The sequence below is a fragment of the Pocillopora verrucosa genome, chromosome 12 (genome assembly GCF_036669915.1).
Source record: "Pocillopora verrucosa isolate sample1 chromosome 12, ASM3666991v2, whole genome shotgun sequence".
Classification (NCBI taxonomy): Eukaryota; Metazoa; Cnidaria; class Anthozoa; order Scleractinia; family Pocilloporidae; genus Pocillopora; species Pocillopora verrucosa.
Window position 1 is genome coordinate 9,233,530 of NC_089323.1, and position 21,719 is coordinate 9,255,248.

At 40.1% G+C, this 21,719-nt stretch overlaps 1 protein-coding gene across 1 annotated transcript; it reads left to right on the plus strand.

Annotated features, from left to right (window-relative positions):
• The first annotated feature begins 2,477 nt into the window (after positions 1 to 2,477).
• Positions 2,478 to 3,848, plus strand: LOC136277166 (uncharacterized). Its single transcript, XM_066158848.1, has one exon. The coding sequence runs from the start codon at positions 2,478 to 2,480 to the stop codon at positions 3,846 to 3,848; it is 1,371 nt and encodes a 456-aa protein (XP_066014945.1).
• The last annotated feature ends 17,871 nt before the right edge of the window (positions 3,849 to 21,719 follow it).

Consider the following 21,719-nt stretch of genomic DNA (forward strand, 5'->3'; position numbering starts at 1 on the left):
GTTGACATCTGTTGAGAGGCGTCTGTTCTAAGTTAGTGAACCAGCTTTCCAGAGTCAGTCGTTGAAAATAGTTTGTACTGTAGGTTAAGCATTTAGCAGAGTCCCAGTCGATTCTGTGATTAGTTTGTCGGTGATGTTCAGAAATGTGATTGTTTACATCGCCATTTCTAGTTGCTCGTTTGTGTTCAGTAAGTCGCGTGTTAAGGTTTCTACCAGTCTCACCAATGTAGGAGGCCTGGCAGTCGGAGCATTCGATCTTATAAATCGCTCCCTGTCTGTTGTTGGGTTCGTCTTTGTCTTTAACGTTGGTCAGCAAATGTCGTAAAGTAGTAATAGGCCTGTGAGCTACGCGAATGTTGTAAGGTTGTAGGATCTGCGCGATAGCCTCAGAAGTGCCTTTGATGTAGGGTATAGCAGTTTATAATATAAATGAAAAGCAGTTTATAATATAAATGAACATAGTATGCATCGTCTGATTGGTCACTTCATTTTCCAAGAGGATGCTTTATCAGTTTATAGAGTCTACATTTGATTGGTGACAGCTATGACAAGATTCCAGTATTTCCATGATGGGGGACAAAGAATTCCACATGTTGATCTCACGTTGGCTTTTGAAGTACTACGACCCAAAAATACAAATTTGCAGAAAACGTAATGGAAAGTGACAAAAGTAGAGGTAGCAGAGAAGATGAAGCAAGCAAAAAAAAGATTTGCCTGGATGGAAGACAAAGAGCTAAATTCACTTGGTGAAAAATGCCCAGGTTAAAAAAAAAACCAAAGAAGAGACTAAGTAGACAGCTTCTATACTTACAGTTTGGTTTAAATAAATTTTCCGCTGGCGCTCCAGTTCATTAGTTCTATTGGAATACTTTTACACCATCTCAAGCATGAGATGGTTCTGATTACTCTGCTGCCACTCTTTTAAATTGCCTTGACACTGATCTTAGGCAAATAGCCAGTGTATCTCTTTCTTCTATTATTTTTTCACCTAGACTAAATAATTTTAAGCATAAACTTCTTATCTTATTCAATAAGTCTGCTAGTAATGTTTCTCACCTAGAGGAATTACTGTTATGATTGTCCTTTTTCTCTTTATTGTAGCTGTATTAGAAGGTAATTGTTTATTTCATATTATATCAATGTTAACTCATACAATTTCTAGTTTTAGTTTCTCTTGCAGTGAGTCGTTTTGCTATTTAGTCATTATTTTACATATGTATTTGTACCTGCTGTGAAGGCTGTAAGTTAGATAACTCATTGGGTTAATTGTCACCTTTGATAAATAAATAATATTGTATTGTATTGTAATAATTAATTCCTTGTACATATATAATGTTCAAGTGTTAGATTTTCACTCAGCAATCCAGCAGTTTGATACCTCAACACATACATATGTGAATATTTGGTTTTTCAGTGAATTCAGAGCAAGGATCAGGCACATTTTCCCTTAATCTGCCCTAATGGGGCATCTAGTGGCCAAAGCCAAGGAGAATTTGTTTTGTTTGTTTTTCATTATTCAAAGATTACCCACCAAACCAACTAGAAAATGAGATGATGGAGATTGAGAAAGAGTAGGTTTGACATGGAGGTAGCTCAACTCAAGTTTAAAGGAAACCAGAAACATTATGAGCTGAACACAGCAGTAGATTCTTCACTAGAAAACATTGATGGCAAGATCCAACTGTGCCTGCTGAATCCACAACATATCCTAAAGCTTGCACAAGATACTAAACAGAAAATTCAGAGGAGGCAAAAACTCATAGAGATCTCTGAAAAAAGTAAACAAGACTGGCAGGTAGTGGAGGAAGAGATATTTTTCAAGTGATGATAATCAGTTTTTTGCTGTCAGATCTGTGCATGTTGCCTGATATCTTTATTTACTTTGTGATTACTAATAAGTTATCTGAATTCACTAAAAACCATGGCCCAAAATATTTTTCTCACCATACCCACAAAATTTTCAAATTTTTCACAACTTTGCCAGTTCCTGTTCATAAGTCCAGCCGAGCCTTTAAGGTCACTGGCCCCCATACAGTCGCTACATATGCCTTATAAATACAGGAATTTAGTTTTAACTGGTAAAACTCCCTGAAGAAATCTACAACAGTTAGATGAAACATGTCAGAGAATAAAGAAGTTTTACAACCACTGTTCGCTAATTGCTGCTCACTAATTCAGTTTTAAAAAATTGTTCAAGTCAATACTAGAAGAAGCCATAAGGTGAATGAAAGAGGTTCTAATCGCTCCAGACCAAAACTCCACCAATCTTCAGCCCTGTTAGATTCAGAGACACGTCCAGTTCTCCCAGACTCAACTCCACAATTGAAACTATCCTAGGAGGACAGTTCGAATGCAAGCAGATGCCAAGAAAGCCTACTCTTCTCTCAAAGCCAGAATCAAACTGCTAGAGACCCACAAGGGCCAAGGTACTACTCCATCTGGTCTTAGGATCAAAATAATCCAAGCCAAAAGTCAAGATGTTGATACATTTCAGGCCAAATTTAACAAATTCAGTTAAACACCACAAAGAAGGGAACCCACTGAGGCCCATTCTCACCTGTATTGGCTCAGCTCTCTACAACACGTCCAAGTTCCTAACGGATATTCTATCTCCACTTCAAAATCGTAACGGATACTCTGTTGCCAATTCCTTGCAGTTTTCCAAAGAAATATCTGACATCAAGATCGACGAGAACGAAGTCTTGGTTTCCTTCGATGTTGTATCATTGTTCACCGCGATCCCTGTTGACAAAGCATGTGATTACATCAAGATCAAACTGGAACAGGACGCCTCTCTTCCATCCAGAACAAATTTGGACATCAATGACATATCACTCCTCCAATTTACCCTGTCCAACAACTATTTTATGTTCAATGACAGAATCTATAAACAAGTACACGGATGCGCTATGGGCAGTCCAGTTAGCCCTGTAGTGGCCAATCTCTGTATGGAAGAAATCGAGGAAAGTGCGATTAACAGTTCATCCGTCCCTCCTAAAATCTGGAAACGTTATGTCGATGACAGCTTCTGCATCATCAAAAAAGACAATGTGCCAGCTTTCCATGACACATTAAATCCAATCGACGCCTACATCTCTTTCACCATCGAAATTGAAAGTGACAATAAGATCTCCTTTCTCGACACTTTGGTCACTCGCAGAAATGGTACCATCGCTGTCGATGTTTACAGAAAGCCTACGCACACAGACAGATATCTAGATTACAATTCTCACCATGATAATAAACACAAGGCCAGCACAGCAGCAACTCTTCTACACAGAGCCCTAAAGCTACCCAACTCCTCCAAAGGAAAAGAACGAGAACTTAACCGAGTTTATTCAGCACTTGAATCTAATGGTTATCCATCGAATTTCATTAAAAACATCCAGGCCAACAAAACCCGACGTTCAACAGTGTTGTCCCCAGAGGAACTTGTTGGAACATTTTTCAAGATGGTCGAGGGGTCCGAATCACGCAAGTCGTTCGCCTCTCTTCCATACATTAAAGGCGTAACAGAACCTCTGACTCGTGTCCTCAAAAAACACGACATCACAGTGGTGAACAAACCACTCATCACCCTTCAACAACAGTTCCCGGCCCCAAAATTTCGACCATCGTTGGAATCGCAAACAAATGTTATTTATAAAATTCCTTGTGGTGACTGTTCATGGTGTTATATTGGTGAGACTGGCAGGGCCTTAAACACAAGAAAGAAAGAACACCTCAGAAATGTAAAAACCGCGGCAAAAGGGTCAAGAATTGCCAATCACGTCTGGGCCAATAGTCACGCAATAGACTTTGATAATGCATCTATGCTAACTCAATTAGCATTGGTAATTAGTCCCTAGGGATTTTGGATATAATAGATTGTTTTGTATCACACCTTGTCACTTCACTTGTGGCCTTGGGCTGTGTACTGCTTGAAGCGTTCTATAACTTTTTTGTTCGACGGATCAATCCAACATGGCGGAACAAGTTCCCCAAGCCGTTGCCGGTGGAGCGATAACTCAAGTTGTTCAAAATCCTCAATCTGCTCAAGGCGAACCTGCCGTGGCGCAGCAAGCTCAGGACCAACCTTTGGCACAACAAGCTCAGAATCAAGAGGTATGCATCTTTTTCTGTTTCGGATGCCATGTGGTTGATTATATTTCAGTGGTTAATTTTTATCAGCAGAGTTTAGATTTGGTTTACTTTCTGTAGATGTGAAATTGTGTCAGGGGCCGTGAAAGTTTTCTTTGCCTGCGGGGCCGTGAAAGTTTTTTCTTTGCCTGCGAGGCCGTGAGAGTTTTCTTTGCCTGCGGGGCTGTGAAAGTTTTCTTTGCCTGCGGGGTTGTGAAGTTTTCTTTGCCTGCGGGGCCGTGAAAGTTTTCTTTGTCTGCGTGGATGTGAAAGTTTCCTTGCCTGCGGGGCTGTGCTGAAAGTTTTCCTTTGCCTGCGAGGCCATTTGGATTTATTTGCCTGCGGGGCCGTGGAAGTTTCCTTTGCTTAGGAGGCCGAGAAATTTTCTTTGTCTTCGTAGCCGCGAAAGTTGCTTTGTCTGCAGGGCTGTTATAGTTTTCTTTGTCTGCGGGGATCAAAGTTTTTTCTTTGCTTGCGAGGCCGTGAAAGTTTCTTTGTCTGCGCTGTCATTTAAAAATTTTTTGTTTGTGCTTCTGGGGTCGAAAATAGTTTCGGTATTTTGCTTTTTGGAATGAAATGCTTTACGTTCACCTTCGGTTGTGGTAGTGTGATGCTGGCGTGCAAGAATAAATTTTTTCTCCTTTAGCCTTTTTTGTTTTTGTGGCTTGAATTTTACTTTGTAGCCCCTCTTTTAAGGAATTGCTTGCTGATGTAGAAAGTTCTGTTGCCGTGCTTTGCTTCGTTGGAGTGTGATGCCTGAGCATCAGTCGCCGTTCATTTCCTTGTGCAAGCTTACGTGTGGTAGCTTTTAGTTGTACGGTATGTAAAAAAAAAAAAAACGAAAGACTGCTCTGCCGTTGTGTGTTTTTAAAACATTTTTTGGCCTGTGAGGCTAGGAGCGTTCATCGTTATTGCTGGAAGTTTGAGGTTTTGATAATTTAATTTAATTTTTATTTAATTTAATCAAACTTAATGTAATGTAATATTTCATAACTTGTAATCTAATCGGTGTTGTTCTTTTTCAGCCCGTATTATACTGTGCTTGATCAGTTATGAGATTGAGTAATGGAAAGAAAGGAAATGAATGGATCAGTGATTTTTTTTATCTTGCTTTTTGAATTCTGTTATATAGGAGGAGGGTGATCTTGCTCGTGTCTTAAAGAGACTTAAGAAGTTGGAAGATTCCCAAACGAAATCTGTGGAATCAGTGTTGGAGGATTTACAGCACCTCTTACGTTCTCTGTTGTTCGAGAAGGACCAGGCAATTGATTACCTAGTGAATCTGAAGCTTGTGGCCAAGGAAACAAAACACACGAAAGCTGGATTTTATTCTGCAGTGTTAACAGCGATGCAAAATAAAATGTGGGCCTCAAACATGCAATTTAAGCGCTATCTTGAAGCCCTCTTAGGAGATAAGGAGGATGAAGTGGTACTCAAGCGGATTGCTGCCGTAGATAAAGCGTTGTGAGTGCCTGGAGTTGGTGCAAATCGTTTCATGCCAAGGGGGAGAGGCAGGGATAGATCACAAGTCCAGTGTTTTCAGTGTGGCCTATATGGGCATTATCAGAGGTTCTGTTCCTCGCGTCCACAGCCAGGTCCTCAGTCTAAGAGGCCTCGCCTTTATAATCAAGGAGTTGAGGCACCTCAAAAACAATGAATGTATTGACAGGATTAAGGCGTTTTCCCAATGTTTTTTGATCAGTTTCCAGTATTTATGCCATGTGTTTCTCGGCATTAAAGGCTCCCTTTTCATTGTGTCAATCGGTGTCTGTTGTTGTTTCAATTTTAATTCACTCTTGTAAGTTCTGGATCGGGGTAGAGTAGCTCCTGCTGGTTCATCACATATGGTGACCCCCAGACGACCTGTTTTCAGGCGAATTGAGGCTGCTCCCTCCTGGTCGGGAACCCCAGGTCTCCCCATAGGTGATCTCTCTTTTTGCCCTCTTTTCCTTAGATTTTGGGTGGTACTAAGCGTGAAGCTGCTATGGATAACTTTTACGTTCTTACGGAATTTCAACTACAGACAACGGCAATTAAACCAAGAAACGAGACCCTATGGGTGGATATGACTGAGGTTCCCGTTCAGGGGGGTGCGGCTGTGTGTTGGGAAAGTGTTATCTCATCTGGTAAGGTTCTGGATCTGGAGACTTTACATTTAAGGGATCCGGATTCCTTTGTGGCGGGTGGTCTTCACCGTAATTCAGCCGCCTGGGAGCTGGTACTTGAGGGTCATCCGTTGAGGAACTGTATTCTAGATTGGATTAGAAATAAAGTCGACATCTTAAGTTTTTCAAGACCTTTTGCAAGAGTTTTCAAGAGAGCTAAATATTCGTCTACTGTTCCACCCAAGAAGATTTTCCCGAATCATGTAAACTGTAAAAATTTTACGGAATTTATATCCAGGGAGATTCCGAATCGTGTTTTAACCGGCGCTGTTAGAGTCCGGGGGGTAGTGGGTGTCAATGATCCCCCCCATCTTGTGTTGCCACTCACGGTTGAACCTATGAAGCCTCGACTTTGTATTGACGCGAGGTTTCTAAACCTTTGGATGAAAGATATGCCGTTTTCACTGGATAAACTGAGTGAAATGGCTAGGTATGTTTACCCTACACTGTTCATGACCAAGTGCGATGACAAGTCCGGGTATGATCACGTGATGTTGACAGAGTCCTCGCAATCATACTTTGGGTATAGTTTTGGTGGCCTGTGGTTTGTTTGTACGACTCATCCGTTCGGATGGAAAATCTCCCCTTATGTTTATCATACCATTGGTCTGGCCGCCACAGGTTTCTTGAGAGCTCAAGGGATTCCTTGTTCTCTCTATATAGACGATCGCTTAAATGGAGAGCTTTTGCGACCGACTGGGTCATATTACCAGCGGACAGATCTTTGCAGTTCAGGTTGCTGGCAGCTACAGGTGCCATATTCGTTGTCCTTTCTGTGTTGGTTGATCTCAGTTATACCATTGATATCAAGAAGTCGGTTCTTGTGCCGGTCACATCCCTGGGGTATTTGGGTCTGATCGTGGATTCTGTTCGACAATCGTTTTTGGTGCCGCGCCGTAAGTTTGAGTCCTGGGCCTTAATTAGGGAGAAAATTCTTGCCTGCAAGAAAACAGTTTGGATCAAAACTTTACAACAATTTCAGGGGAAATGCATATCTTTCTCTTTGGCTGTTCCAGCCGCGAAATTGTTCATTAGAGAAATGAGTAGAGCGATCGTTTCTGGCTTGGATGATGGGCAAGTGTCTATGACCAACGCTTTGAGGGAGGAAATTTCGCATTAGCGTTACCTTGACGACTGGAAGGACACTCTTCTGTGGAGAGACGAGAAGCATGTGCGTATTGCGATTTCTACCGATGCGTCCGGTTATGGGTGGGGTTGTGTAGTTCATTCACCTTCGGATGATCAGATTTTTCGAGATTATTGGAGTCAAGAGGAACTGTGTCTCGATATTTCTACAAAGGAAATGTTAGCTTTGTTGTATGCTATTAAAGCTCTTCCTGACGGAATTAAGGATTGCCGAATTGATGCTTCTATTGACAGTATGGCAGTATTAGGTGCGTGGCAGGGGTCTGGCAGTAGGAGATCCCCCCAGTTAACATCAGCTACAAAACGACTTTATTTTGCTCTATCTTCTCGTAATGTTCAGTTGAACTTATCCTATGTACCATCTAAGGAAAATGTGGCCGATTTTCCGTCTAGGACAATGTCACGTGTGGATTCCAAATTGTCAACGTCAGCTTTTGAGAGGGTCAATAAAGAGTTTGGTGGAGTTGAAGGTCATTCGTTTGACTTGATGTCTCTGGACTCAAATGTAATGAAGAACAAAGATGGGTTTTCCTTGCCGCATTTTACTCCTTTTCCAAGCCCAGACTCCAACGGTGTGAATGTCTTCAGTCAAGACTTGCGGGTTTTTCCGTCCATGTCCAATCCTTATGTCTTCCCGCCATTTTCTTTGATTGGTCCTCTGTTGAAGTTTCTCTTGAGTTTTAAGATCCTGTTCACTACTGTGGTTCCAGAGTTTGTTCCTCATCGCTATTGGTGGGTTGAATTGAATGCAAGGTGTTCTGGGAAAATTTGTCTCGGTACACAGGGTGACTTGAGTGTTCTGCTATCCCCATCAAAGTCGGGTTATAGTCCAACACCTTGTCCCTTTTCTATGTGGGCGTGTCTCGGTTCAAGGTGTAGAGTCGGGCTCATTGTTTGTTTCGTTTTTGTTCCCTACAGACATTGCCTAGAGTTCCAAAGTTATTCACTCCCTGCGTTGCGTGCCCACGATGCTCACATCCGAACGATGAGGATTTCAATTTCTGTCAGAAATGTGGTTATGTTAGACGTGCTACAATCCAAGGACCACTAAAGAAATTGGATATTGATGAAGGCAGCATTGCCCAACGAGTACACGAGTTGAATGAGCAACGTAGTTCGTCTCGTTATTCTAGACAGAAATCAGCTCTGGAATTGGAGTTTATAAATTTTCTGGGAAACTTGTCAGTCCCCAAGTCTGTTGTCAGTGCTTCCCTCGGATGTTATTGCGTTCCTTGTGTGGAAGGATGGAAAGGGAAGGACACGAGTTCATAGACAGGATTGTCACACCTGGGGAGGTAATGCGGGGCTAGATTGTGAGTGCCCTAAACATTTGGCATTTGGGACTATAGATTCACTGATTGGCAAGTTGCGTGCTATATTTGCAGAGAGTGGTCGAGGCGCAGAATGGCAGTCTTTGTTAGGTGTAGGTAATCCAGCTTCTTGTAGGTCAGTTAAGAATTATTTGAGTAATGTGCGAGAAGAACAACTAAAGGCTAGGGTAACTCCACGCCAGGCCTATCTTAGTGAACGATTTGTTGGTTATCTCTGAATTCATTAGAGCCCTTTTGTTGCATTCTTCGACTTTGCGCGCAATTCAGATTTTTATGTATGCCCGCGATCAGGCTTTATTTAAGGCATTATTTTTTGCTGGTGATAGAGGAGCTGATTTGTTACAAGTAAAAGTATCTGATGTTTTACGTTTCTCGGATACTTCTGGTTTGTTGTTCAATCATGTTTGGACAAAGTCTCCCAGGTCAGGTGACGCAAATGTGTTTGCCTTTAAGCGGGGATCTAATCCTTTGATTTGTCCTGTCCGGGGTTTGGAAATGTATTTTGATGTGTGTAAGCTGTTACGTATTAACCTTGCGCCAGGTTTCCTTTTTCGCTCTATTTCAAAATCCGGCGGAGTTTGTTTCAGCCATTTGGAGTCTTCGGCGGCTCAAGTGCAATTGAGTTTTTATGTTTCCGCGCTAGTTGGGAAGTTATCTAGTGGTCATTTAACAGTTCATGGGTTTCGCAATGGGGCGGCTGTATCTTTAGCATTGCGAAGGGTAAGTCTCAGTCAAATCATGGACCACATTGGCTGGAAATCTAGTAAGACGGCGCTTCACTATATCAAAGTTAAGCAAGTAGTGAATCCAGCAGGCGCGGCGGCTAAACTAGCGGATCTCCCTTTACAAGCGGGGCAGGACTACAAACATCAGGATCATCTTGTGGGATCCTCCCAAGCTTTTTCATGAATTTATTTTATTGAAGTTGTGAACTATTATAGTATAGGTTATTGTTAATGATTAGATATAGTATGTATTAAGTAAGATTGGAAAGAGGAATAAAGAGTTCTTTGTGTTTCTTTTCTTAGGGTGTGTGATTGTTCATTTCATATGAGTGTGGGTGTAGGCTTGGGAAGGCCAGAGCGATTCTCCATACCTTATTACCATCTCATGAATAACAATTCCTAGGGAGGAATATTACACTATGCTAACTCAATTAGCATTGGTAATAAGTCCCTAGGGATTTTGGATATAATAGATTGTTTTGTATCACTCCTTGTCACTTCACTTGAGGCCTTGGGCTGTGTTCTGCGCATCGAAGCGTTTTCCCACCCACCCGCCACCGGTCGGATTGATCCGTCTCACCATCACCCCTTCGCCTGGCTTGGGCTTTCCCGGCCAGAGCGATTCTTCATACCGTATTACCATCTCATGAATAACAATTCCTATGGAGGAATATTACACTATTATTGACAAAGGCGGTTTCAGAACAAGAAAAATACAAGAAGCGTGGCATTCCAAGTTAACTCCCAATGCGGACAACAATTCCTGTCCTTTGCCTGGACAATAAAACATTCTTTTTAACAAACATTCTTAGTTATCACCATTTTTAATTTTTATTTTGTACTTCACACCTAGTATTATTTACCTTTTTATCATTTTACCCGTTGAAGGCTGTAGCGCAAACAGCTGAAAGCTCGTATTTTTAAAAGTTTTAGCCAGAGATCGTTTTTTAAATTTCATAAGAAATTAAATTGTTGAAAGCTGCATGTGACTATCTCCACTCTGAAGTGAAAGACCACCAAAAAGCTGTCCACACCACCTCTGCCAATAATGAGGGCACAATTGGGTGATGGAAGCGTGAGTAGCCTCTGTGTTGCCCTTTTAACCTTCACGGAAGATGTTTCTCAAGAAAGTGCAGTCTTTAGAGCTTCTAAAGCTCTTCAGGAGGAGATTAACAGCAAGGAAAAGTGTAAAGTCTCATTAACGTGGATGTTAGGGATGATTTTCTGTCTTTGGAAACCTTGATCCAAGATAGCACTCGAAGTGAATTCTGTCTTTCCTCTGGCACAGCAAACCAAGTTGACACAATTCTACAATGAAAACTTTCTTTTGTCCAATTCAGTCCTCATGGAAAGCAGAATGACAAACCTGGTGCCAAGCACAATGGTTAGCTGAATACTAAGTGCAACAGTAACAAGCACCAGAGTCGACCTGAGCACTGAAAGGCTATCCAACGCCAAAGGTCAAGGTCAAGCTCTAGCAAACTTCTTCCTTTAAGTCTTTCTCTGAGACTAGAACAACTACTGCTGCTGTGTTGCAATGTACATTACAACGACAAGAAGAAATGGTTCTCCACACCACTAAATCATAGATCTTAGCCAGGATGGATTATGGTCTTTAAGACTACATTCAACAGCAGTCATACCCATATTAAGAATGTTATCAATACAGTGGAACCCCTCTAAACCGGACCCTCATTAAGCCAGAATCCTCTCTGTGCCGGACCTTTTTTTCAACCACAAAATCTCTGTCATACATTTTCTCTATTTTTAACCTCAGTAAACCAGAACCCCTCAAATCTGGAAACCAAACACTTTTTTCAGTCCGTAATCACTTACCGACAAAGAAATTGACCTTGTTAAAGCAGAAAGTTTGAAAGTTTTAAGCTTGCTGCCAAAATTAAATCAAACGTTTTTAAACATTATTAATATTAAAGTTGTTATCATGCAGCTGTGAAATCCCAATCAGAAGTGACAAATGGCTAATTACTCATTGTTCTATTGGCACTGAAACAAAAAATCAAGCCCCTGTATAGCTGCTAATTATGAGTTACAAATACAGGCATTTAGTTTTAACTAGTAAAACTCCCTGAAAAAGTCTATGACAGTTAGATGAGATGCATCAGAGAATAAAGAATTTTTACAACTACTGTTTGCTGAGTGCTTCACACTAGCTCAGTTTTACAAAAAATGAATGACCTTAAGGTCTCAGGCTTTCAGACATGGAAATACATGGATGACACCAATGTAGGCAAGGGCAGCTGGGTAACATCCGGAGTGCTGTTCATGCTGTTGAGAACTGGTTGTGTGACCACAAGATGACCTTGAATGCCTACAAGTGTAAGGTCAGAAACATTGACTTTGAGAAGAACAGGCACGCATTCCAGCCTGTCATCTTTGATGGTAAGGAACTCTCTGTTGTTAACTCTGCTATGATTTTAGGAGTGACTTTGGATGAGAAAATTAGCGAACAATTATCTAGTGTAAGTATGCATACATAATTCTATCAATTCTTAGCTTAGTAGTTTTATCAATTCTCTTCAAAATAACCTGTACTATAGTAATTTTACACATTTTCTGTATTTATTGTAAAATATAAAGTAATTCAGCCTTTTGGCCGCAGTATGATATTCAATAAATCTATCTATCTATCCAGCTATCTATCATTTTCTGTTACTTTAATTTAGAGTGCCCTTAAAAAGCTATATCAAGCTTATACATTGACACCAAAACAAATTTACTAATTTACCTATAACTTTTTGATAAAGCTTTTATCAATATTATCATTAATATTATTAATCATTGCAGTCTGTAGAATGCATCTCCATAAATATCTAGACCCGTTGTTGTGGGGTCTTATGTTTGTAATAAAAAAAAATAAAGATCTTTTTAAACTATATTTTTAATAACTAGATCACTAAACTTGAAGCTACTATTGTGAAGGACAAGATTCCAATCCAAACCAAGAAGCCTTGAAAATCACATGTTAGCAGTAAAGCACAGGAAGATTCCAGTCAAAAGCTGGAGAATCTTTCAAGGTTTCAACTATTGTGAAGGAAAAGCAAAGACTGAATGGTATTATTCCAAAAATTGTGAAGATGGGCATTGAAAAATATGAAAAAAGTCGTCAAAACCAACTAAGGAGCATGCATGTGTTGCATGAAGGGGGGTTGTTAAGCAAGCAGAAGTATACTAACTCTAGAAACAGCAGTGATGTAACAAAACATGTTCCAGATAAGTTATGTAGAAATGACAAGACACTTTTTATGGAAGGCTGTGAAATTTCTAAGATTCTCCCATACATAACCCTTATAGTTATATAAGAAACAATGACCTTGGTGTAGTTTTAACTTTGGAGTTGTTGGCCATCAAGCTTTCTGCAGAATCAGTTTCAGGAGTATACAGGCCCCTGAGGCCTTTCCTTTTTCTTTTTTTCCTGAACACCTCTGTATTCACAAAAAAAGCCTCTGCCTCCAGTGGTTTGAATGGGGAAGAAAGAGTACTGCATGTGGCAGTGGAGGCAGATTGTGTGCCATTTGGCAAGGATGACACACAGCATTTGTCTTGTTTTGAAAATTCTTGCTGAAGTCCTGTACTGAGACAATCTTTGAACAGACAACACCATCTCTTCTATTCTCTTCAATAGCAACATAGTGATACTCCCCGTTAAGTCTCTTAGGATCAACATCTGCAAGAGGTCTGGTTGGCACTTGATCAGGTCTACCATGAAAGTATTTGCCCTTTAACAGGTGTCGCACAACAGTTAGTCTGTAGCAAAGAAACTCAACTAGGTCCGGCTTTACTTTCTTGTAAATAACATAAGAATTCAGCAAACAAACTTCCAATCCATAGTAAAAGAGTTTTTTTCCAAACTATGCAAGATCTGTTCAGCAAGGTTTACCCCAACCATGAACTCTTGATGAGCACTTTGTGCCGGTGGGCAGGGTATGGCTTCACGCCCTCCAGCAGCATTATGTCGCTCAACCACAGCCCGTTCACCATTGCTCTCTGAAGGATGGATGGTGAAGACTAAGTAGACAGTCATGCTTATCATGCCATGGCAACCAACATGATTCCTCCATGCATAGTCTCCATGATTCATCCTCCTTTCCATGGCACTGGTGAGTATAATATTGTTAAAGAAACCCTTCCAATCCGTCCTAATTGTTCCACATGCCAGAATCTTCTTTTGCTCCAACTCTATGAAGTGGAGGTTGTCCATGTAGAGGTGGTGGTACTTATTTTTAATTAACAACAACAACAACTTCCTCAGCACCCTTCAAGCTAAATTGTGCTCCACATTCCCCTCTTCTTTGCCAAGATAAATGTCAAAGTTACAAACATAGCCTCTTTTCGCCTCACAAAGGACCCACACCTTTATTCCCCAACAAATGGGCTTGTTTTTGATGTATTCTTTGTAGGAGCCTCCCTTTGTGCGGCACCATGGTCTCATTTATGGTAAAAAAAGGAAATTGAGGAATTCTATCACTCGATGGATTTTATCAAATCCCGGGCTCCCTCTTGGTACTGCTCTGCTATTTTCAGCAAGATGAAAATATCTCCAGATTTGCAGAAAGCTAGTCTGTGACATTACAGAACTTACACTTTGTTAGTGAAGAAGAGTACCATTGCTCCATTACATCTTTATTCCTGGCAGGTTGACTATTCCCTTATAAATGATGACAATAAGGTTCCACATGTCATCTGTAAACATGGCACTGAAAAGATGTTCCTTCTCTACAATCATTTGGATACCTCTACATGGGACCTCGTGATGGCTTGCCAAATGGCCTCTCTGGATATGGAACATAATTTCTAGACCATAAAATCGTAGGATCTTGAGGACGTTCTCTCTAGACTGCCAAGACATGGCAGGAAAAAATCTGCAATTTTTGGAACATGTTAATTTCAAGACAGCTAGAGAAATAAAAAATATCATGAGAAACACCGTGCATGTTGGTGCGCATGAGTACAAATAAATAAAATTTCAAGCTATTTTTATTAGTCTGGAAATCCAAGAAGAGGAATAGATAGATAGCTTTAATAAAAATCACATGGCAGCCCAATAAGGCTGAATTCCATGATTATTTACAATACAAAACTGGCTAAAATTGTCAATCATATTTACAAGGCATATTATTTACAAGAATAATACAAGAATAATGCACAGACCTATTGTCTACACAGACCTATTGTCTACACATAGCTGGTAAATATGTCTGGGAGAAACGCCTGGTGCACATGATTGGGTTAAAAAACTGACACTGATTTCTAAGATTACAAGTGATATGGTTCTTCGGTGGCAAAAATGATGAAGCTTGTGCTCATATTGGACACTTGCTTCGAAAAATTTATTACATTGCTCAATACATCTATCCTTCAGTGAGTTCAGGTTAAACAATGAAAGGTTGTCAAGATATGATAGGCCACGTGAAATTATAGAGGGCACATTTTTGAACACCTTCTATGTCATTGCTGAAATAAAGGCTTGGTTTTAGCTGTTACTGACAAAGCATAGATTTTACTGAGTTTCACTTTTGTTACCTACTGTTCTCTATTCGTCATGACATTTTACTAGTGAGTGAGTTCAGAACATATGTTACTTTGGCTTATAAAGCAAGAAAAGAAACAGAGGTTTTTATTGTTGCTGAAGCCTTCCAAGAGGGTAAACTGGGTTGTTATTTAGATTTCCCCTGAAAAGAGGGTGTGGTGGGGTAGAGGGGAGAAGCAGATGGATATGGCTGGGTATGGATCTTACTCTCCCACCCTTAATAGACCCTTCACAGCACTGGGTAGCAATGCAAAACTGGAGAGCAAACATTCCAATACAGAATAGAAATTTCAGAAGAGGTCAGGCACTTGTGCTTGTAAATAATACTTTATGCGGATAAAAGCTTGTACTGGTATTTTTGTTTCTACAAAGCAAGTAAGGTTTAGGGTAGAAGTTTTGGATTGGTATAATTTTAAAGTTGGAATCAGCTTTTTTGATGTGAAATCGCAAATACTTTGGTAGCACCAACCTGCTTGATGGCTTATGTAGTGTATTGAGAACAGAGTAAAAGTACTTGTACCCATTTTTGTAATATCACTGTGGGATTACTGAAAGATGTAAAAGTACTGTAATCAAGTAACATGATTGTACCAGCTTATTAGATCAAAGACAGAATATAGGAAACAATTCGAGTGAGTTTGTCATCTAAATGAATAGACAACAGCTAAAAAACATGGCAACTACTCAAGGTATGTACTTTCAAACTCATCATTCTTCATTCTTGTCTGTAATACCTGGACTTCTCAAGGCTCTAGGAGAAAATTTTACATCAAAAATGACACTTGTGTAGGATTTAACAGCAATTCATGGTCGATTAATGGAGATATTTTTCAAGTAATTGCATGCACCACTGTACGTTTTGTGCTTTGCTTATATCACTCTAAAAGTTGATATTGCCAACAAGCCTATGCTGTGTTCCACTATGCAATGGGGATTCATGCTATCATCACGAGTTGAAATTTCACCATTTGCCTGGTCATGAGAAGGATACTAAGTTGAGAGAGGAATGGCTAGTTAAGATTCGAAGAGATAAAAGTCCAGACTTCAAGGTTTTTTAAGAGCTTTGTTTAATGATCGAGAAGCAAAGTAGAAACTTTCAAAGTCTTTAAGACCTGTCGGATTTAAGAAATATCCAAGGTGATCCGTATTTAATGGAATTCATTTTGTACCAGTATGAGAGTGTGCTTAAGGCATTTCAAAGATGAAGACTACCTTCCACCTACCACATCTGGTTGACAACTGCTCAAAAGGGAAGCTGTTCCTTTTAAGTTTGATTGGTCATCCAACTCCAAAGCACAAAGAAAGATAATTCAACATGTGGAAAGGTATTGATCATCAATTGTGAGTATTTCAGTGATCTCATCTTAATAACATTGATTCCTTATGAAAATTTAGCACATCAATTATTATAATGTTCACATGGTTACCTGAAAATATTTTAATAACATTGTTTTACTCTTTTCTTCACAGATACCCAAACAGATGAGAGTAATGTGGGATATTGATCAAATGAAGCCTTTAAGTGCTACTGTGGTTCTTTCTTTATTCACTCCGAGCTTTCGCCGTTCTATGGCATCATCAGGGAGGACGATAAAATATTTGCGCTATGGTTTTAAACGCTGGAGGTGCCACTGTAGATTAGCATAGTGTAAAACTAGCTAGTAGGACGCATGAAAACTGGAACAAAAACTACGCAGAATCCACAATAAGCTCCACGCCACAATCAGACAACTTGTGCCACGAAAGAAATGGTCCAACATCACCAACGTCGACAAGAAAACGATCAAAGACCTCAAAGAAAAGGCACCGAATTTTGCATCATCCAGAAAGATAGATACTCACAAGCAGCGTTAGACCATCTCAACGATTCCAACACCTATCAAAAGGTACCACGCATGACAGCTAAAACAGTAGAGAACAAAGTCAACTTAGTTTGGAAGAACATTTGCTCACGAAACAAATTCCCACCATTTGTCGTGAAAAGCTTTGTCGCCTCCAACACCGAGCTACCCAAGTTCTATCACCTAATCAAGACACACAAGACGGGCCCAGATATTAAAATAAGACCTATTGTATCAAACATCAACGGGCCCACACAATGAATCTCGTGGTTGCTTTCGAAAACCCTCGAACCCCTACTGACAAGCGTTCCAACACACCTTGAGAACAGCTACGAACTTATCGAACGCATACAAGATGGGGACTTCAACAACAATAAGACACTACCGTACCCATGCAGCCTGGACGTAGTATCCCTGTACACATCCATACCCATCCAAGAAGCCATCAATAACACCGTCGACAGGATTGAACACGGCACGTTCCATCTATCCAGGCTTGACGTCGCAGAACTACTCAACGTCACGCTCAACAACATGTACTTCACCTTTGAAGACCGCATTTTCCGCCAGACCAAAGGCCTACCAATGGGCTCCAGCGTTTCAGGCATCTTAGCCATCCTGTTCATGGATAAACTTGAACAAATCGCCCTCTCATCCTACCGCCTCATCAGCCCATACAAACGCTACATAGACGACATATATCTTCTACCACGACACCATGAACAGTCTACACCCGAGACTAAAATTTGAGATCGAGAAAACCACTGCATCACCAGAAGGCCTATCTCTATCACTACTTGACTTCAAAGTCACTATCACGACGAACAGCAAAAGCTCCTTTGAATTTTACAAGAAACCTGCGAAAAAGCCGCTTTTCGTACACCACCAGTCTGCCCTACCAAAGCGCTCAAAGACTAACTTCATCCGCAACGAATGGAGGCGTATACAGCAGAGATGTTCAACCCAAATAACATCCAACAAACACAACCGCGACTTCAACAACATTCTCCACCTCAACGGATATCCAGAATGCACCATACATGAAACAAAACACGTGCAGAATCACCAGAGACCCCCAAACGCAGACAAAAGAGTGGCATTATCTCAAAATCCCATTCATCTCAGACCGGCTAAACCGAAAAATCACGGGAATCTTCAAGAGAGAAAACATCCCAGTGCGAATCGCCCACAAGTCCTACACTCTGAGACAAGCCCTTTCACACAACACAACAGAAAGGAAATGCAACAGACCAAACTGCCCCATCGCAGACACCAATTTATGCCTACAGAAACACCGTTTATCAGCTCACGTGCAAAGCTTGTGGCGAATATTACATCGGAAGCACGACACAATTCCTACATGATCGAACAAAAGAACACTTGACCAACGACAACTCGTCGGTAAAAAAACATCTCACAACACACCATCGCAACAACAGCCTTAACATTGAAGTCAAAGTAATCACGCGTGAAAATGACCCCGTCAGTCTGCGATTGTAAGAAGCGTATTACATCAGAAAGCTCAAACCGGGACTGAACTCCTGTGAGGAATGCACTGAACTTAACAATCTTCTATTTTAATGAGCTATTTTAATTAACTGTTTTTAACAAATATTTTAGAACATTTTATCACGCCATTAGTTTTCATGCGTCCTACTAGCTAGTTTTACACTATGCTAATTTACAGTGGCACCTCCAACGTTTAAAACCATAGCGCAAATATTTTATCGTCCTCCCTGATGATGCCGTAGAACGGCGAAAGCTCGGAGTGAATAAAGAAAGAACCACAGTAGCACTTAAAGGCTTCATTTGATCAATATCCCACATCATTACGACATGCTACTAAAGGACACGTTCAAACGTTTAGATGAGAGTAATGATGACCATTCAAGTCAATCAGAAGTTAGCCCAACCATTGACAAAATGCAATCAAAAATTCAGTTCATCAAGGCACAGCTAGTGGCTTTGCAAGAACAGCTACAGAAAAGTAGAGATGAAACTAAAGCAGCACAAGAAGAAGTAGAACCAGTAAAAACCCAAGCGGTAATAGAGATTAAAGAAATAAAAAGGCAAGCAGCTGAACAATTGGCACTAAATAAATTTGGGCTAAAGAGATTTCACACAGATAATGATTCAACAAAATTTTCTACTGACTTTCCCTCTTAAGCACATTTTCAGTTCCTTTTTCAATTTGTACAGCCAAGTGCTGAAATGATGACTTACTGTTATGCTTCTGGAGAAAGAGAGGGTAGACTAGCTTCTAGGGATATGTTGCTTGTAGATGAATTGTTTGTGTTTCTTGTGCACCTCAAATTAGGATTATTTTAACAGGACTTAGGTCATAGATTTATGATACATAGGTCTTCACTTTGTAGGATATTGGTCATCTAGAATAGTTATTTGTATCTTTTGCTTGGAAGTCAAATGATCTGGCCTTCAAGAGCTGATGTCAATGGGCATATGCCAGAAGGTTTTAAAAAGCTATACCCAAGCACACGGGTGATCTTGGATTGTACTGAAATGTTTGTTCAGACTTCAACCTCTTTACTCCTGTAATCACGGCTCTACTCGACTTGTTAGAGTAATACAACCCTTGAAGGGTTGATTGGAATCACTCCCAATGGAGCCATTTGTTTTGTTTCCAGTTTGTACACAGGGGGCATTAGTGATAAGGAAATCACAAGGTGCAGCAGGATTCTAGACCTTTTAGAACCTGGAGACTCAGTGATGGCTGATAAAGGATTTGACATCAATGATTTACTAAGAGAGCACAATGTATTATTAAATATTCTTCCCTCTCTTGAAAGTCAAGTGCAGTTTTCCCCTCAGGATGATCAAAAAACAAAAACCATTGTCAATCTTAAAATACATGTTAAATGGGCTATTAGAAGGGTCAAAGAATATCACTTCTTTGATTTGGAAGTTCCTCTATCTACTTTAGGTTCAGTAAATAAATTATTTTCTGTACCCTGTCTTCTGACAAATTTTCAAGGACCAGTGATATTAACTGATAGTGACAAGCAAAATGAATGAGCTTAATATATGTTGTAGTTTTAAAAAAGCAGTGAAAAGTGTTAAAAAGAAAAATTACACAACACTTTATAGAGGTCTATGACTGCTCATTTTATATAACTGTTCATAGTGTAACAGTACTGACACCAAATTAAACATCTATATGTGTCATTCTACTGAGTCATCTTGGTTTATTGTTAGACTGTAAGCTTGCAATTTACCAGTTTTTTATGCAAAAGCTGAATTGACTTACATTTATTGTTGATAGTGTAGCCCTGTACACTTGAAACGAACACCAATACCATTTGATTGTATGCTTGAAGGCTTTAGATTATTGTTTAGTGTAAAAGCTAGTCTCCAGCACAATGTAAAACAGCAGGTCTGGCGATTCCACCACAGGTAAACAATCAGTCTCAAAGTTCTTGCCCTCCACCAAAACTGGGTCGATTCCAGTCGCTGATACTTTCTCAAGATAACGTTGTTTGACCTTATTCTCTAACCTGTTTGCATAATCATGAGTATGGTTCAGGATACATACGCTCAAGCGTGCAGTTATTATGGCCATGTGATGAATAAAAGGCTCTATTGGGAGTTAATGAAAATGAAAATCTGATCTGTGACTATTTCCTTTTTTAAAAGTAAAGCAAAATGTATCAGCAACCGAGCACAGGAATTAAGACATAGAATAGACCAACTTGATACTATTATCTGCGATAATTTTACTTCCCCTTATATCGATGGGAGTATGACAGACTGAAAACAGAACTTAAATCAATTTACCAAGAAAAAGGAAAACAGACAATGTTTAGAGCAAAATACCGCTGGATAGAAAATGGTGAACATCCAATAAAGTTTTTTTCAATCTTGAAAAAATTAATTACAACAAAAAAACTATCAGTGAACTTGGATTACAAAAGCATAGAAAGCATAGAATCCGCCATTTTTCAGGTGTTGTTGCTCACAAGTTTGATTACGTCTGTGAAAGATCATGGCGTCAAATTATTTCAATACCGATCAAGTTTTAGAGATGGTCTTGGCAGATGGCAGTGATCTGGACGATGAAGACAGTGTAGAAGAAGATTTTGGCGATCTGGAGAGTGAAAGGGATTTGGAAAATTGTGCTGATTGTTCGCAAGATGGTAGTTTTTCTGAAGGTTCAGTTCAACCTTTGCCGCCATGTGACAGGTCTTCACTGCTAGCGGAGGAGGTAAGAGCCAAAAACTTGGTGTTTATTTTGTCTTATTTCTTAGACCAAGTCTAAAATTCACTGTTCAAACATTAAGCAAACTTAAATTATTAATAAGCTCAATACAAAGCTGTCTCAGGATCTGCTATCTTGAATGCACTCCTATATTTTACTGTAAAACATCCACGTGACATTTTCTTGGGAAAAAGGGTTAAGTCCATGTTTTTTTTTTAGGATGATTCAGGCCCTTCAGCCTTGGATGTTACCCTCCAATTTGTGAATGAAAGTGACACAGAAATGGTTGTGCATGCACAGCCAGTTTCTTCAGCCTCAAGAAGAAACTTACTAGCTCCAGCTAGGGCAGCAGCAGTTCGAGTAAGGCCAATAGCTGCTCCCACATGACCAGCAGTAGCTCCAGCAGGGCCACCAGCAGCTCCAGCAAGACCAGCCGCAACTCCAGGTTATAACTTTGTCTGGAGAAATTTTCGTGGCATTGAAGAAAACCCAAATGGAGAAAAACATTTTCTTGGAGATACTGGGCCATCAAGAGAAGAAAATGCTGCTAATTCTAAGACTGAACACTTCAACCTTTTCATTGATCAGAATGTAATACATAGTTTCTGCCTGAAAGCTAACAGGTATGCAA

Coding starts and splice junctions, on each gene's coding strand:
- LOC136277166 (XM_066158848.1), top strand. CDS start 2,478: ATGTTGATACATTTCAGGCCAAATTTAACAAATTCAGTTAAACACCAC.